General features: G+C 39.0%; 1 protein-coding gene and 1 long non-coding RNA gene across 2 annotated transcripts; one reads left to right on the top strand and one right to left on the bottom strand.

The window, feature by feature from the left end:
• Positions 1–259: 259 nt before the first annotated feature.
• LOC133862679 (uncharacterized) lies at positions 260–1,124 on the bottom strand. Its single transcript, XR_009899277.1, has 2 exons — positions 1,009–1,124; positions 260–831 (listed from the first exon to the last, which is right to left on the bottom strand). It is a non-coding gene; the product is annotated as an uncharacterized LOC133862679 (long non-coding RNA).
• An 11,540-nt stretch (positions 1,125–12,664) lies between these two features.
• LOC133862406 (protein MIZU-KUSSEI 1-like) lies at positions 12,665–13,601 on the top strand. The gene has a single exon (XM_062298206.1). It carries the CDS (start codon positions 12,704–12,706, stop codon positions 13,394–13,396), a length of 693 nt encoding a protein of 230 aa, XP_062154190.1. The 5' UTR covers positions 12,665–12,703; the 3' UTR covers positions 13,397–13,601.
• Positions 13,602–17,791: the final 4,190 nt, after the last annotated feature.

The raw sequence follows: 17,791 nt of genomic DNA, 5'->3' as shown, positions 1-17,791 counted from the left end.
CTGAGTAACAGCTAGCTCCAGATTGAGAAACGCGCAGCTTTAGAGAATTTCGACAAGGATCCAAATCGGGAAATAGAGGTGTACAAGCGGTTATAACCGGCGGTTTGAAACCGCTTTCGAATTCCGGTTTTGGGCCGGGTTTAGACTGGTTTTGGGTCGGGTTAAAATTGGTTTTGGGCCATTTTTTGTACAGATTTTAATTTTTTCAAGAAAAAAATTTAATACTTTTTGGGCCTTTTGTCCTTTGTTACAAAATTACTAATCCAAACATATTCTAAATTCCAAAACATACTAGGCAGCCAACTAACTGGGAGGTCAATATGCAACAGAAGTCTTTCAAACTGATGTGGATGGAGTCGGTCAATATGTTAACAGCAGCACAACACTTTGAGGAAGTGGATGGTGTCGGTCAATATACAACAGAAGTCTTACAAACTGATGAGGATACTTATGAGGATGGCTTCATATTAGACTCTTTCTTTCTTTCTTTACCTGAAGTCTCCCGGCTAATGCCATGTTTGTGGCCAGAAATCAATACCACAAAAATTACGTGGCTAAGGCAAAAAAACAAACCAATTGCAGAAACACCAACATATGGACAAAACCATGATAATGGATTATGGATGTGGTTCCTTATCCCAAACCCACTTCCTAGATTACACTGTACCCACCATTGCCAACTCAGTCCCTTCTCTAACCCACCCATCTCCTCCAAACATCACGCCGGCTCTAACACTACCCATGGACGCTCTCGCAGTGAACCGATCTCTCTCTCGCCTCAAACCCAGAACCATCCCTTCTTCTTTTCCTTCCCAACACCAAGGCTAGCAGCTTCAAGAAATACCCAAATCAAAATCCAAGAATATATCCAAGAAATACCCAAATCAGAATACAATAACCTCTAATATATCTATATACAATTTTTTTTTTATCATTAAATTAAATCTACGAATATATTCACTACAAAAAGAAAAAGGACTATCTACCAAAACTGAGGGAGAAACTTACAGTGTAGTGGCGGCGGAGACGACCGGAAGCGGAGACGAGCGGCGGCGGAGACGAGATGGGCAGAGAGGAGACGAGAGGGCAGAGCGAGACGGCGTCGGCGACAAAAATGAAATGGGAATTGGAAAATGGAAACCTAAACCTAAAAGAGAAAATATGGTTTATATATATTACCAAAACGGCGTCGTTTTGGGCATTCAGCAATGCCCAAAACGGCGTCGTTTTGGGCATTCAGCAATGCCCAAAACGACGCCCCTCTAGGCTCTCAGGTCAATTTTATATATATATATAAAAGCGGTTAGCGGTTATTTATAACCGCTTTTAAAACCCTATAACCGCTAACCGCCTCCGCCTAGGCGGTTAACGGTTATTTATAACCGCTTTTAAAAGCGGTTAGTGGTTATAAGCGGTTAGCGGTTTTAAGCGGTTAGCGGTTTTAAAACGGTTATAACCGCTCCGTTTGAACACCCCTATCGGGAAATGCTGGATGGGGGACACTCATCCGTCCCCCATCACCCATATATAATAAAAAAATAAATTTTTATTAAAAAAGTTGGCTTTGATGGGACATCAAAGCCAACTTTTTAATAAAAAATTATTTTTTTATACTAAAATGCTCACAGGGGACGGATGAGCGTCCCCTGTGTAGCAAGTCTCATCCAAATCTGGTAGAGGCGTAAACCAGGCACTTAATTAAGGTAGGAAACCCCTCACCCCTCACCGAAACTCTATCCCCCCTCCTCCTTCCCCGATTCCTTTCCCTCTCCTCCTCCCTTTCTCCCTCCGTTTTCCCGATTCCTTTCTTCCACCCCCCTTTCCTTTCTCCAGTCCCCACGGACTCGTTCTGTCGGTGGTTATCATCCTCATAGTCCTTTTGGACTATGACAGTTTCGTTTTTCTTGTTTTTTTAGTTTGTTTTGGCAGGTGAACCTACTGGAGAAGGTGCCAGAGAGGAGTGGTCGTCCCATGCGTGTCGACGGTGGAGATCTTGGCTGAGTTTTCACACGCTAGGAGGTCAAATCTGCAATTTTCTGTCGTCTTCTGTTGGACACATGCTCTCCAGGCTTGTTCGCCGTCGCTTTCTGGTGTTGTTGCCGCTTTCCACGGCCGTTTTTAGTCCCGGTGGTCGGCGCGTGGTTATCTCGCGTTTGGTTGGTTTCTGGTCTGTGTGGCGCGTGATGACCACGAACCGTTTGTTTTGGCCGTGTGTGGTGGAGATCAGAGATTTTTGGTGAACGGCCGCTATCTGGGGGTCTTCTTGTGGTGGCGCGTGGGCCACACGCGCCGCCTCCGGTGGCGATCGTCCTGGATGGCAGTTTCTGTTTTTGGGTTTTCCTGTTCCAGTTTGGTTGTGTAGGCAGTTTGCTGTATGCTTATTAACTTAGTCTTTGCTTTTATGTCAAAATATGTGACCAACTGCCTGTTCTCTAATAGTTTTTATGTCACCGCAGAAGCATCGTTTTGGTTGGCTAAGTTTTATTTGTAGCATTCTGTCTGTAATAGTCTGAGTTGATTGTTGGATCAGCTTGGGTATACACCTTTATAGTTGTTCTTATATACACCTTTATGGTAGCTGAATTTGTACCTTTCTCTTGATTAATGGAAATTGATCTTTTCTTCAAAAAAAAAAAAAAAAATCTTCTTCCCATATAATCTTCCCAATTCAACAAGAATGATCTGGTATTCTAGATGTCCACACTTAATCTGATTTATTTACCAAGAGAAACGCACACTTGCTTAATTTATCTGAGAGGTGGGTCGATGGTAACAGAAGATAAAATAAAAAGAAGTGTAAAAAAACAAATTTTATAAAATTCTGCTTACTTTATTAATACAAATTGAGAAATTGGGCCAGAGTGACCTCTTTTATAATTATTGCTTTATGCTTCATCTTAAAAGCAAATTAAGTTAATTTTCCTTTATCACCATATAATGCTTTCTTTCTCCCTTCAGTCCCTTGTTGCCGTTGCCGTTGCCGTTGCCTTTTAGAGTAGAGAAGCTTATCTCAGGCTCTAAACAAAACATATTGAGGACCAGAAAAATATCAAAATGCCCACCCAAACTGTATTTAAGGACGATTGCGGGGCCATGTGTTGCAGCTCGATGGAGTGTCATGTGCAATAATATTTCTTTAAAACTCAATCACACAGATCCAGCTGATAATGATTGAATTTTATTATTTGCATCTCCTCATAAAAAAATTATTATTTTATTGATCCTAGTATAAATTCTAGTTTTTCACTTTTCCCCTATTACTCTCATTCAAAAAAAATAAAATAAAATTTATTTTTATTATAATTTTTTTTTCTAATACTATCTTTATAAAGAAATTTTATGTAATGTTATCTTTTTATTAACAATCGTACATTGAAAAATTGATCGATTTTATATTGGGATGGAAAGAATATTTTCTAATGATCGATTGGGGTCTTTTATTGCATATAACGTGTATTGTGCATTTAACCCCTAATAAACTATATTACACGTGTTGCCCATTGCTGTTTCTTCGTAAATTATATACGTTCCTAAATTATGACAGCAAAGAGTGCCTAGGCATGAGCAACATGGATCTAGACAGTGAGATGGCACACCTTGTTTTGTCTCGGCTCCTTTTCTTCTTGTTCCATTGATGAAAGCTAAGAAAAGATGTTTTAATATTGAGTAATTTTACGTATTATCCTCTTTGTCCTTTTTTTTGGTCCTTTTAAAATTGACGTAACTTTTAAAATCATCATTAAATTTATGATAGATCACTATTGAATTTTGATCCAATAATAATTTAAAAAGTCACATCAATTTTAGAGGAACAAAAAGAAGACAAGAGGGTGATACGTAACATTACTAAATATTATAACATGTACACATGCATGTTTAAAAATACCCAGAAGGAGCGCACTAGCCAATTGAAAAGTGTCTTTGAGCCAAGAAAAGCGGACAAAGGATGGAGAACTCCAGGAATTTTGTGTATAAATTACAAAGGATTTTAATAAATGAGAGAGGGGTACAGTGGGCTAACACCCTAATTAAGCAGCTTGGGGACTTACTCGGGCACAGTGGGCTATGTAAAATTCACTGTAAATCTATAATAGATAAACAAACTATAAAAACCCAATTCCATTGGCTTCTCTATCCCAAACGTAAACTGGTGTTGATGGAGATTTGTGAACAGTGCAACGCTACATGTGGCGTTGCACTGTTCATACATCTTTCTTTTTTTATTTTTTATTTTTTATTGTATTTTCACTGGCGAAAAGGACGATCTTTGCGTCTCTCTGTCTCACACTCCCCCCCCCCCCCAGGCCTTTTTCTTCTTCCTCCCGCCTTTTTCTTCTTCTTTCATCTTCTTCATCTTCTTTAGTGGGCGACGACTTCGAAGAGCTAGGTCTGAAGGCGATTAAAAAGGGAGATGAGAGGGACTGAGCACGAGGGAGCTAGAGGCGGGTGGAGAGAGAGGAGGGTGGAGGAGGTGGTGTGTCATGGCCATTTCTCTAAAGTTAGAAGCTTGAAGATGAAGGAAGAGAGAGAGAGAGAGAATATTCATCCAAAAAAATAGGGATAATTGCACCGTTGGTCGTTGTGGTATGCCATAATTATTTTTTACTCCCTATGGTTTAAAAAGTTCATGGGAGGTCCCTTTGGTATGTAATAATTATGTTTTACTCCCTAGGTCGATTTTCCGTCCACCATTTTGACGAAATCTATTAGCCCTACACATCAGCACCACATGTCGCCAATAAGATGGCGACACGTGTCCATCTTAATAAAAAAATTATAAATATATTAAAAAATAAATAAATAAACTTATTTTATTTAAAAACAAAAAAGAAAAAAGAAAAAAGGGCAGGCTTGGGGGGTGGCCGCACGCCACCCCTAGCCACTGGGGAGGCAGCTGCCACCCCCGGCGGCCACTGGGGGTGGCGCAGCCACCCCAAGACTGCCCTTTTTTTCTTTTCTTTTCTTTTCTTTTCTTTTTTTTTAAATAAGTTTTTTTATTTTTATTTTTAATAATTTTTTTTATTAAAATGGACACGTGTCGCTATCTTATTGGCGATACGTGGCGCTGACGTGTATGGCTAACCGATTCTGTCAAAATGGTGGACGAAAAATCGACCCAGGGAGTAAAACATAACTATTACATACCACAGGGACCTCCCATGAACTTTTTAAACCATAGGGAGTGAAAAATAATTATGGCATACCACAGAGATCAATGGTGCAATTATCCCAAAAAAATAAGAAAGAGAGAGAAGAATGGTTTTGGGAAAGTGAAGAGAGGAGTTCTAGAAGTCAAAGAAGATAAGGGTGGAGTGGCTCTTGGTAGAACACGTGGCTGGCATCTTAAGGATAAATGAGGGCAGTTTTTTTTTTTTTTTTTTTGAGAAAAAATAAGAGCAATGTTGGTTCCAGCTAGAAAGCACGCTTGGTGAAGGTCAAAACGGAGTGTGTGGAGGATTGGGAGTTGGTTGGGAGTTAGTTGGTAGAATAAAATGATAAAAAGTAGGAAAGAGAAAGATAAAATAAAAAAAAGTAAAAATGAATACTTAATTGATGTAGAGTTAAGAATAGATAATCAAATGTATGGCGTTTTTTAAAACCCATTATCTAAACTATCAAAAATGAATTTTGGTTATCTATAATAGATTGAATTTTACATAATCCAATGGGGATGCTCTTAGAACCTGCACCACCCTCTCTTGTTGTCTGAATTATTTGAAATTTAGACATAATTTCAAGGTATTTCATTTCGATGATCGAGTTAATTTTCCTACCAAATGAGCAGCCTAAATTGAACTAGGTCATCAATAAATAATAATTAAAAAAAAGTTAATGAGTAGCCGACTACCCTAGAGTGTGATTAAGGTGGACCGACCAATTCCTTTGGCCACCATAAGGGTTGGTGCACCACCTTTGAACTATTGGAGGTGGTGAGACCACCTCCTAAGACTTAGGACCACCCTCTTGATCTAAGTCATTCATTTTAAATGAACAACTTAAATCATAAGAATTGCAGGGACTACCATTGGAAAAAAAATAAAAGGGCCATTTGGAGCTTATTAGAACAGATTGTAGTATGGTAGTTGATGAACCTGATGAGCCTATCTCCACGATCCTGCAAGAGAGAAAGCTACGTCGGGGGGAACCCGACAATCTCACTCCGATGCTTTTGTCAGTATTATTTCAAGTGTATATTACTCTTAATTACAGTGAGCAATCTCCATTATACTTGTCTAGTTGTGAGGTATTTATAAAGGGAGTGTCGAGAGCGGTTCGGCTTTTCCATTGGACCACGTGTCAGATTTGGAGTGCTTGTCGACTACTCGGATCGTGGGATTGAGGTGTACTCTCCACGATCGTTGTCGAGTCGGTCTTTTACCGACTTGAGATTGTGGCGTCGTGGTTCGAACTCCGCAAAAATTGCGGAGTCAACCCTCAACCGGCTTTAGATCGTAGGGGCACCTCTCTTTTGTACAGATCATGGGACTGAGACATATTCTCCACGATCGTTGTCAAGTCGGTCTTTAACCAACTTGGGATCGTGGAGTCGTGGGACTTTCTTCATGGTCGTCATAAGTTGCCAAGTCGATCTTTAACCGTCTTGAGATCGTAGAGTCGTGGGACTTCCTTCATGGTTGTCATAAGTTGCCAAGTCGATCTTTAACCGATTTGAGATCGGCTTTTAACCCTCCTTGATCTTCATATAGTGACGGCAAATTACCGAGTCCGTTAGATATGATAGTCTTGGCAAGTCTTAATGGGCCACGGTCCTGGCCCATTGGGTAGAATCGGATTTCTTCCCTAACAGAGCTCAAATTCTTAATTTTTAAACTTTCATTCAATTTTTTACCAACAAAAGCTTGATCCTTACAATTAACATATCGATTTTGGCTAAAAACAGTGATGGATTTCATTTTTGTACCTACAAAAAAGGTGTGGGTGGGAGGATGAAATGAAGCCACCCTCACTCCCTCCCTATGCGAGAGTGGATAAATAACAAATATGATAACATGATTGCACATGCCACGTTTTCTTTGGTTCGAGCTAGGTCGAAAATATGACAATTGGCAAGTTTTTCTTTAAAAGCTGGAAAACAAATATGAAGAAAGGACTATATAATTTGTTGTAAGATTACAACTCAAATTTTTAATTATCAAAATGAAAAATTTATACCGTTACCTGTCACAGGGCCAGGGCAAAACTCAGTGATTTTTTAGGAATTTCCCTTAAACTGAAAAAAGTTTTTTTTTTTTTTAAGGGAAACATAGGCTTCCATTAATAAATGTCAGCATTAACAACATACAACAGCTCACTGGGACAAGAGTTAAGCCACACACGATTAAACTGTTTGGACAAAGCTAGTTTAGCTAGATTATGAGCATCCATGTTTCCTTCGCGTCTCAGATGGGAGACCTTCCAGGAAAACAACGACCCCAACATCTGCCTTGTCTCGATCGAAAAATGCCCATGGATGGAATCGACTTCCTCCGGATTGCTTAGGGCCAGGATGATCTCTCGGGCATCACCCTCCAATTCGATCGATTGAAACCCCAGATTACGGCCAAAAGAAACAGCACACCTAGCGCCGATGGCTTCCGCAACAACTGGATCCCTGATGTAAGGAAAAACTTCACACTTGGCCGCCTTCACGTCTCCTTGGGAATCCCTAGCAACAATCCCTATCCCCATAAGTTTTTTCCGACCATCCAGTGCTGCGTCCCAGTTGATTTTAATACAGTTTGGCGCTGGTTTGATCCATCTGCCATTGGGGGACTGCCCCCCTTGCCCTAGGTCTTCAGCTCGCAAATTAGCATTCCGGAATTCCTCCACCAGATCAAAGGCTTCTCTAATCAGGATGTTCGGAGGCAGAACAGCACCCCAAAAAACCACCCTATTCCGCTGGGACCAAATCTTGTGGGCGACCGCTGCGAACCGCTCGAGATCCTCATCTTCCAGCTTATCACAGAGAGCGGCAAAGACCCCAAAGAACTCCTCAGCCCCGACAGAGCACTTCTGAATGGGACCCCTGCAGGAGCCCCAAACCGCCTGAGCCGAGCCGCAACTCCACAAAGCGTGGCTGACGGATTCTGCCTCGAACCCGCACATCGGGCATAACTGGTCAGTGACCACTTTCCTATTGTATAGGTTATTTTTCGTAGGTAATATTTCGTTGCATGCTCTCCATAGGAATAGAAGGATGTGTCGGGGGAGATTTAGACTCCATAGGCGCCGCCATAGGTGGGAAGCAGAATTCACCGAAGAAGAGCTCCCAATATCCCTATCTCTTCTCCCTACTTCGAGGTGATAGGCACTGCGGACCGAAAATCCTCCATTTTTGGTCCCACTCCAAATTAGCTTGTCCTCATGATACCTAGGGTTGATGGGAATACTACATATCTTTTCCACAGTGTCCTCTAAGAAAGTTCTTTCTATGAGAGGAATATCCCACCAATTAGCTTCCCTGTTAATAATATCGGCCACTGTTGCTTCTCTAGGAAGCACCCTGACCGGATCAAGAACTTTGTGAGGAAGTGCTGGGATCCACTTATCATCCCACAGGTTGATACTGTGACCATTTCCCACCCTCCACATTAGCCCCTCCTGGAGAAGGCCCTTTGCCTGCCAGATACTTCTCCAGGCATGCTTCTTCCCCAAATTGGAACCTAGAAAATCCGAGTTAGGGAAGTATTTTTCGCACATCACTCAAGCAGCCAGGGAATCCGGCCTCTTCAGTAACCTCCAGCATTGGTTAGCAAGCAATGCCATGTTAAAACAGTCAATGTCTCTATAGCCTAGACCCCCCAAGTCCTTACTTCTGTCCATCTTCCTCCAAGCCATCCAGGCAATCTTATTGGAATTTTCTTTAAAACTCCACCAGAACTTCCCCATCATGGCATTGATTTCTTTGGTCAAAGCTTTTGGGATACGGAACACACTCATCGTGTATGTCGGGATCGCTTGAATGACTGCCTTCAGCAACACCTCCTTCCCTGCATGCGTGAGGAACTTCTCCTTCCAACCATTGAGCTTAGCCCAGATTCTCCCTTTAATGAAGTTAAAAGATGAGACCCTAGACCTCCCTATAAGGGATGGAAGTCCTAGATACCGTTCAAAGCATTGAACCAGCCCTGCCTCAGCTCTGGAAAGGATCTCTTCTCTGGCAACTGAAGGGGTATTCCTACTAAAGAAGATGGAAGTCTTCTCCTTGTTGATTTTCTGGCCGGAAGCCCGCTCATAGCATTCAAGGATAGAATCAACTTGACTCCACTCTCTAGTATTAGCTTTGTAGAATAATAAACTGTCGTCAGCAAAGAATAGATGGTGTATCCGGATGCCTCCCCTGGAAATCGGAACACCTGTTATCCCTCTAACCCTTTCTGCATTGCGGAGTAAAGAGCTCAGGGCCTCCGCGCAGAGAATGAACAGGTAGGGGGAGAGAGGGTCTCCTTGCCTCAATCCTCGCGAGGGGAAGATTCTCCCAAAAGGTCTACCATTGATGAGAATGGAATAGGTAACAGACCGGACACACGCCATTAGGAGATTGATCCATCTAGCCGCAAAGCCAAGCTTACGGAGCATTGCCTCAAGGAAATCCCATTCCAATCTATCATAGGCTTTGCTCATATCGAGCTTTAGAGCCATGTACCCCTCCTTCCCCGAAAGCCTAGCAGCCATGGTGTGGAGGGTCTCAAAAGCAACAAGAATATTGTCAGTAATTAATCGGCCCGAAACAAAAGCGCTTTGCTCCGGAGAAACAATATGAGGGAGAATAGTCTTCAATCTATTAGCTAGGACTTTGGAGATCAACTTGTAAAGAACGTTGCACAAACTGATAGGCCTAAAATCAGATGGCTTAGAAGGGGAGTTCACCTTAGGGATTAGGACAATGTTGGTTGAGTTAATCCCCATGTCCATCTGCCCATCGCTAAGGAAGGATAAAGCTGCTTTGCACACTTCACTGCCCACCGTGGGCCAGTTCCTTTGATAGAAGGCAGCAGGGAATCCATCCGGTCCAGGTGCCTTGAGGGGGTGCATCTGGAACAAGGCTTTCTAGATTTCATCCTCAGAGAAGCTGTGAAGAAGCCGATTGTTCATGTCTTCCGTAACCCTTGTATCAACCCATCTAACGCACTCCTCCACCCTATCAACCCCTTGAGAGGTGAACAACTCCTCATAGAAATTGAGGAAAACCTTACCAATATCCCTATTCTTCCTCCACGTTCTGCCCTGCTCGTCTGTGACACTCCTAATGCGGTTGATTTTCCTTCTATGCTGAACCTAGGAGTGGTAGAAAGCTGTGTTTCGGTCACCATTCCGAAGCCAATGTTGTTTTGCCCGCTGCTTCCACTTCATGTCCTCAAACTCCAGCAGGTCATCGATCTCCCTTTGCAGAGATCTAATCTGAGAAGCCACAGCCGGGCTTTCGTAGCTTTGGAGAGCTGCCAACTGGTCGGTTTTCTCCTTTACTGCCTCCTCCTCCTTCCCAAATTTATGCCCCCCCACTCCAACAGGGCCCTACGACAGGTCGAGAGTCTTTGCTGGATTCCTTCAATCGGGGAGTCAATGCTCGGACAACTGTTCCATGCTGAGCCGATGATATCCCCACACTCAACATCTTTCAACCAGCTGGCTTCAAGTTTAAAACTTCTACCAGCCGTACCTTGGTTCTGGCCTCTCTTGAAGTTGGTAGAGAAGGTAACCAAAATGGGACTGTGGTCAGAAGTTCTCGCTGCTAAGACCACAACAGAAAAGGATGAGAAAATAGAGCACCATTCCGGATTGGCCACAGCACGGTCAAGCCTCTCCTTTGTAAAGGTACCATCTGACCTCCAGTTGCTCCAAGTGAACGGAGAGCCGAAAAACCCAAGGTCTCCTAACCTGCAGACCTCCAAAGCCTCCCTGAATCCTGTCAACTGAGACTCCCTCCTAAGATTTGAGCCCTCCTTTTCTTCCTGCATAACCACCTCGTTAAAATCCCCTGCACACATCCAAGGGATCGGATGGCAGGTATTCAGAAACTTGAGTAAGTCCCACGAGTCGGCCCGCCTGGCACAGACCGGGTTACCGTAAAAGCCAGTGAACTTCCACCAAGGGTTGTTATTCTCATCCTTTACCACAGTATTAATATGGCGTCTGGAGTAGTTATACATTTCTACCGCAGACTCCGAATTCCACAAAAAAGCCAATCCCCCACTTCTCCCTATCGGATCAACCACAAAGACCCTATCAAAACCAATTTTCTTACAAATAACCTCTATATACTGTTTGGAACTAATGGTTTCCATCAGGAAAACAAAAGTGGGCCGTAGTTGATCAATTAAGAAGGGCAGTCCAATTTTATATATATATATATATATATATATATATATATATATATATATATATATATATAGACAAAAAATTCCAATATGACAATACTCTATGGTTGTTACTATACGGATATAAGGATATATAATTATTTCCCAAGCAAACTTCGACATTGCCATATATCCCAACTTAAAAAAAGGTATTCAAATGTCTATCAAAAGTAATTAATTAGGATACTTTTTTCTCCTTGAATTCTTAGAAATTATTGTTTTTAATGCAAAATTTACCACGTTATGTGGAGCTTTTTTATCAAAAGATGTACACGCTACGTACTTTCTGATATTCTTTAGTATGTGAAACAATATTCTTACTTCATCGAGCATTTTTAGTAGATTTTATTTAGTTTTCTTTAAATTTAGAGAATTAAATTAATTTTTGTTTTCTTATATAAATAGGCTTCAGAATAGTTTTCATTAATTATTTTCTATATTATTAAAGTATTAATTTTTAATGATATTTTATTTTTTTTATTCATTTCTTTTTTACATGCATCCACTGTCTTTCTGGTTTCAGCCATTGTCTTTTTATTTTATTTTTTTTAATTTCTCAAGCTCCAGCCATCTTCCCCTTCTTTTTCCCCTGTATCTTTCTCAAAAATAAAAAAGCTCTAGCCATGATCTTTAATAGCAATTCTACTGAAAAACTCATGGTCTTTCCAGCCATGGTTTTTTTCTTAAGCTCCAGCCATCAAATTTTCAGTCATCCTCGTTTGATCTTGAAACCTCTTGATGGAGGCAATCGTACGGTCATTTGTTGTGGGTTTTTTTTTTGTGACTTTTTTAATTTTTTTTCTAAATTTAGTGAATAGAACATAGGAGACTGCTGAAAAATACTTTAGATAGACTTCATTTTAAATTTGTGTTCAGAATTGTCAATTTGAGCCATTCCGTGTACAAAATAAAATTAGTTTCTTCTAACTAAAATACATTTTTTTATCGTGATCCGATCATAATAAGATCTTCCCTCCATTTCATTAAATGAAATAAAGATTATTCATTTTAAATGAAAGGTCAGGATTTAAAATTAATGCATCTAATGATATATATATAGTCAATATTAATATATTTTTTAAAAATTTAAATAATATAAAATTATATACATTTTTATATGCATCAATTTTAAATTCCGGTATAAAATAGTTGCTATTCCTTTGTGATCACTGGAACTGTCGGATTTTCGTTAAACAAGTGCACAGGAGGACACCTGTCAATCAATAACTGCAAATTAATCGTCTTTCACTCTTCACTATATATAAACCCCCCATACCGTCTGCAACAAACCACCCAAGCCTCTCTCACAAGTCACACCCATTGACCCTTCCTTTAAGGCACACAACATGGCCTATCCAACAGTTGGTGCCACCACCATAGCCAATGGTGTCACCACCGTGGACTGCCAGAAACAAGTCCGGTCATGGAGGCTTCTGCGCTCTCTGATGGAGCTCCTCATCCCAAGCTGCGGTTGCACCATTATAGAAGACCGAGAAAACTACCTCCAGAACTACAGTAATCCACAGTACCCCACCTTCACTTCTTCCACAGCTGTCATTGGCACCCTATTTGGCTATCGCCGTGGGAAAGTCAGGCTTTGTATCCAAACGAGTTCGAAGCTGCCCACCAACCCAATTCTCCTCCTTGAATTGGCTGTCCCCACAACAACACTGGCAAGAGAAATGCGAGGGGGTGTTCTTCGAATTGCACTAGAGTGCGCCAGCGCCACACCAGCTTGCTCTCTTTTGTCCATGCCAGTGTGGACTATGTATTGCAATGGGAGGAAAGTTGGGTATGCGTTTAAGCGTCAGCCTTCCAAGGCTGATATGGACGCACTTAGGGTAATGAGTGCGGTTGTTGTGGGTGCTGGCATGATAAGTGGGAAGGAGCTTGATGGCGATGATGAGGTCATGTACCTTAGGGCCAACTTTGAGAGAGTTTGTGGGTCATCTGATTCTGAGTCTTTCCATTTGATTGATCCACATGGGAGCATCGGTGTTGATCAGGAGCTTAGTATTTTCTTTTTTAGCTTAAGGTAATTAACCTAGCTACCTAAATCCCCACGGAGATAGTTTATAGCTAGCCTATTTTTACCATCTCCTTTTTAAGCTATGTATATATAGCTTTAACTTCCTTACCCTACGTACAAACTGTACCCAATTTTTTAATGGCGTTTGTGTTTTGAGAATATTAATTAACGTATGTTACGGATGTGTTAACCCATCAGTATGGCCCCTTCATCAGGTACGGGGGAACAAAAATTGTCCGAATTAAGTTGGAAGAATAAGAGAATTAATGTTCAGCCAATCTAAGAGGCTTTTTTTTTTTTTTTTCTCTTCCCAATCACTGAAAATTAATGAATATTCTTTTTCATGTTTGTTTGGTACCTTTACATGTTCGATCTCTTATTTGTTTGGAAGGAAGCCACCATATATTTTATATTGCAAGGCCAGTATTTTACCCAAAAAAATAAATATAGCATTTAATCAAAAAGAGAAGGCTGTTCAATAAGCTAAGCTAATGGACTGTTTGTCCTAAGGGCTTGCGCCTATCAAAATTGACTTTTGGGAATGTGATGATGTGAGGGATGATCATACTAGCTAGAACAACTGTGGTCATCCCACACAAAAACTATATACAATTCGTTTTGACAGTTTCTTTCTCTTTATCCTCCTAAATTTCCACTTTCACTAGAAGATCCTTCCAATCACTTACATTTTATTTTCTTCAACGTAGTACGTTCCAACATAATGGTGTTTTTTTTTTTTTTTTTTTTTTTTTAATAGTAATGACGATTAGTTTGGCTTAGGTGCAAAAATTAAACTACAAAAAGAAAAAAATTGTACTTTTTTCATCTGTCCAAGATGAATTTAATTTATCTAATTAACTCTGTATATACGAGATCATCTTGGGGGAAGAACAATGCTGTTCCACATCTCCGACCCCAAGGAGACATGTTACGTACCGTCAGTATTTTGCTAGCTTATTAGAGTTAAGAGCACTCACATCAAGTTCCTTTAATTTTTCTTAAATTTAATTAGGAAACAAAAAACTATTCATATGTATATGTATATTAGGGTTTATTTATTTATTTATTTTTATTTTTAATAATAGCTAGGTTTGTGTGGGGCTTCCTTCAAAATGGGTAAGTAGTTGCATGAGCTGTTGCTGATTCCTTGTGTCCTTGAGGCTTCCACTGTGTGTGATCTTGTAGGATGCACGTAGGCGGTAGGCATTACTGGATATATACCATTGATATTATATATTTCTTACATGGATATTATGCGCGCATGTTCAATTTCAGATCCATTAATAAACTTATGGTGTCGTGATCACGTACGTCATTCTCAATTCTCATCACCCACTTTGAAATAAAAGATTATAAATTAATACATACTAACTACTTTATATTTAGACTTTTGATTATGTGGAACGACGGAAACTTAATTATGAAATTCTTTATTAAAAAAATACATATTTGGTATCAAGGGCTATGAGGCCCATGGCAAGGAGAATGGACTTCTAATGATTGGCTCATTAACCAGTTTTTGTTTTTAATCTTCTTCTAGAGCGGAAGTCCCATGGACTTTACCACGGGATTTCTCCACTTCTCTACTTAATTTAGTTATAGTGGCTTAGCCGCCGCTGCCTCGTCCCTCGAGAATTCTTTCTTCCTTCTTCATTTTTATTGGGAAAAACTTTACTTTGTTACTTGTATTACTATTTTCTTTTAATGATACTCTCAAAACTATTAAAACAATTTGTAAGAATGTCTGATATACGAGTCCTTTCAACTATTCTTACCTTTATAATTTTTGTTTTGTTTAAAAAAAAAAAAAGGATTGATGGCCCATGACATGGCTGTGGGTAAGTGCAATCTTTTGTTTTGTTTTTTTTTTTTTTTTTTTTTTTCTCTCACTTTATATATATATATATATATATGAAGTATTTTGATCATTTTTATTCTTTCCTGAGTTAATGAAAAACCTTAATAAAAAAGTTGATTGAAAATGGTTGATATCTCGAACACCAAATTGCAAATTTTTAAAATTTAAAAATGATATTAAAAAAAATGCATGAGTAAGTGAATTCCTCTTCTTTCTTTTTAAAGGAAACCTTTGCCACAAAAAAAAAAAAAAAAAAAAAAAAAAAAAAAAAAGGGTTAAATAAGTTATTAGTGCCTGAGTTTTGAAAATTTTATTTTTTGATACTTGAGTTTCAATTCGTATAACAGGTGGTACCTCAGTTTTGAAAAACGACTGCATTGGTACTTCAGTCAAATTTTTCGTCCAAAAACTAACGGCCCACCATATCACTGCCACTTAGCACCACTAAGAATACAATATTTGTCCCTTGCGACACGTCAACACCCACATAATTGCCAAATCACCCAAAGGTTGACACATGACACTATATAAAAAATAAAAAAAATTAAAAAAAAAATTAAAAATTAAAAATTAAAAATTAAAAATCTTTAAAAATTAATTAAAAATAATAAATTTAAAAAAAAAAAAAAAAAGAAGAAAAAGGCCACCCCCTTGGCCGGTCTGGGGTGGCCGAACCACCCATGGCAGCAAAAAAATAAAATTGAAGGGTTTCGACCCTTGGGGGTAGCCAAACCACTCCTATGGTCCAAAGGGGTGGTTCGACCACCCCAGACCAGCCAAGGGGGTAGCTCAGCCACTCCTCTTCTTTCTTTCTTTTTTCAATTTTTTTTAAACTTTATTATTTTTAATTAATTTTTAAAGATTTTTTTTAATTTTTTTTATATAGTGCCACTTGTCAACCTTTGGGTGATTTGACAATTATGTGGGTGCTGACATGTCGCAAGGGACAGGTATCATGTTCCTAGTGGTGTTAAGTGTTAGTTTTTTAACGGAAAATTTGACTAAGGTATCAATTCGATCTTTTTTCAAGTCAATTCGGTTTTTTTCTAAAACTGAAGTATTATCTATGGTACGAATTGAAACTCAGATGCTAAAAATATATATATATATATAAAATAAATAAAATAAAATAAAAAAAATAAAAAAAAATAAAAAAGGAAGGGAGGAAACTCTGTTGCCACTTGCCAGAGCTCTCTGGGTTGGCTGTCACATTTGCACAATAATGACGTTTGGGATTTTGTGCAAAGCGTGGAGAGTGAAGGGCCTATTTAAGCTTACTCTCTTGGGCTAAACCTTCCACATTATAAGCCCCAAAACCCAACTACAAGGCTTCACATATTGGGCCAACGTGCAACGGAATGTCCAACTTATAAAGGAAACAAATAAAATTAAGAAAATAAAAAGAACAAAATAATTAGAATAAATTCTTTCAACTCACTCTATTATATTGACATAGGTTTTAATATATGTGAGAATTGTATGCTTTAAGAACAAATATTAATTTAATAGACTAAATTGACCAAGAACTTTGTTTAAGGCTATTTTTTTTTTTTTTTAAGTGAAAAAGAATGAGAGAACAAAAACGAAAATGAGAGAGAGAGGCCAATCCTGGTTAGACAATTACCACCTCATCTTGTAATTGATAGAGATTACTATCTATTTATTCTTCCAAAGATGACCCAAACCCACATGTTCCTAAATTCAAAGACAATTAGTCACAAATCATAAATAATTTGAGTTATATATAAATTATAATCTTAGAACAATCAAGGTATACAGTCAAATGACACTTATTATTATTATTATTATTACTATTTGAGCTTATTCTAGGAAGCAACTATTTTAATTTAGATTTCCATTTTCCAACAAAAAGGAAGCTTCAAAATAATTCTCCTTGTTAGGAAATATTCTCGATAGTCAGTAAATGGGCTTATTTAATTCATACAAGTCCATTTACATATTAATCTTGAAAAATAAGATATATTAGAAGATTAAGGCTAAAGCTTATCAAGAAACAATTTCACAAGAAGCTAGAATTATCTCGGAAGCATCAAATCTCGAGATTTTTGGAAGACTATACGAATCCCGAGTAGGTCGGGAAGAAATCTCGGAGTCGATGAATAAGTTCCCACCTGATCCAAAGAGAACAGTTGAAATCTCATCTATAAATAGGTACAAACCACGAGATATTTTTCAGATGAATTTTTATATACAGACTTGATTTGAATTCTCCCAAAAAGACTGACTTAGGCATCGAAGAGGGTTTGGCTAGCGCCCCCGGCGAGCTCTTTTGCTAATATTTATTATTTTGCAATAATGAAAGAATGACTTTACAGGAACTTGTGTCATTGTACCGGAAACTATCTCAACACTCCTAGTACTGAAAAGTTGAAATGTATACTAGAAAGCTGTAAAGTCAATTAACTATTTTGGAATCAGCAATTTTTTTTCTCCATATTTGTCAATTTCCCTAACAGAAACATTTAGATAATCTCTTTGGACATATATAAGCATTTGTTTTGTTTTTCATTTGCTAAATCGTGTATG

The sequence above is a fragment of the Alnus glutinosa genome, chromosome 3, assembly GCF_958979055.1.
Source record: "Alnus glutinosa chromosome 3, dhAlnGlut1.1, whole genome shotgun sequence".
NCBI classification, from domain to species: domain Eukaryota; kingdom Viridiplantae; phylum Streptophyta; class Magnoliopsida; order Fagales; family Betulaceae; genus Alnus; species Alnus glutinosa.
The sequence above is the reverse complement of the archived record's forward strand: the minus strand, read 5'-3'. Positions and strand labels throughout refer to the sequence as shown.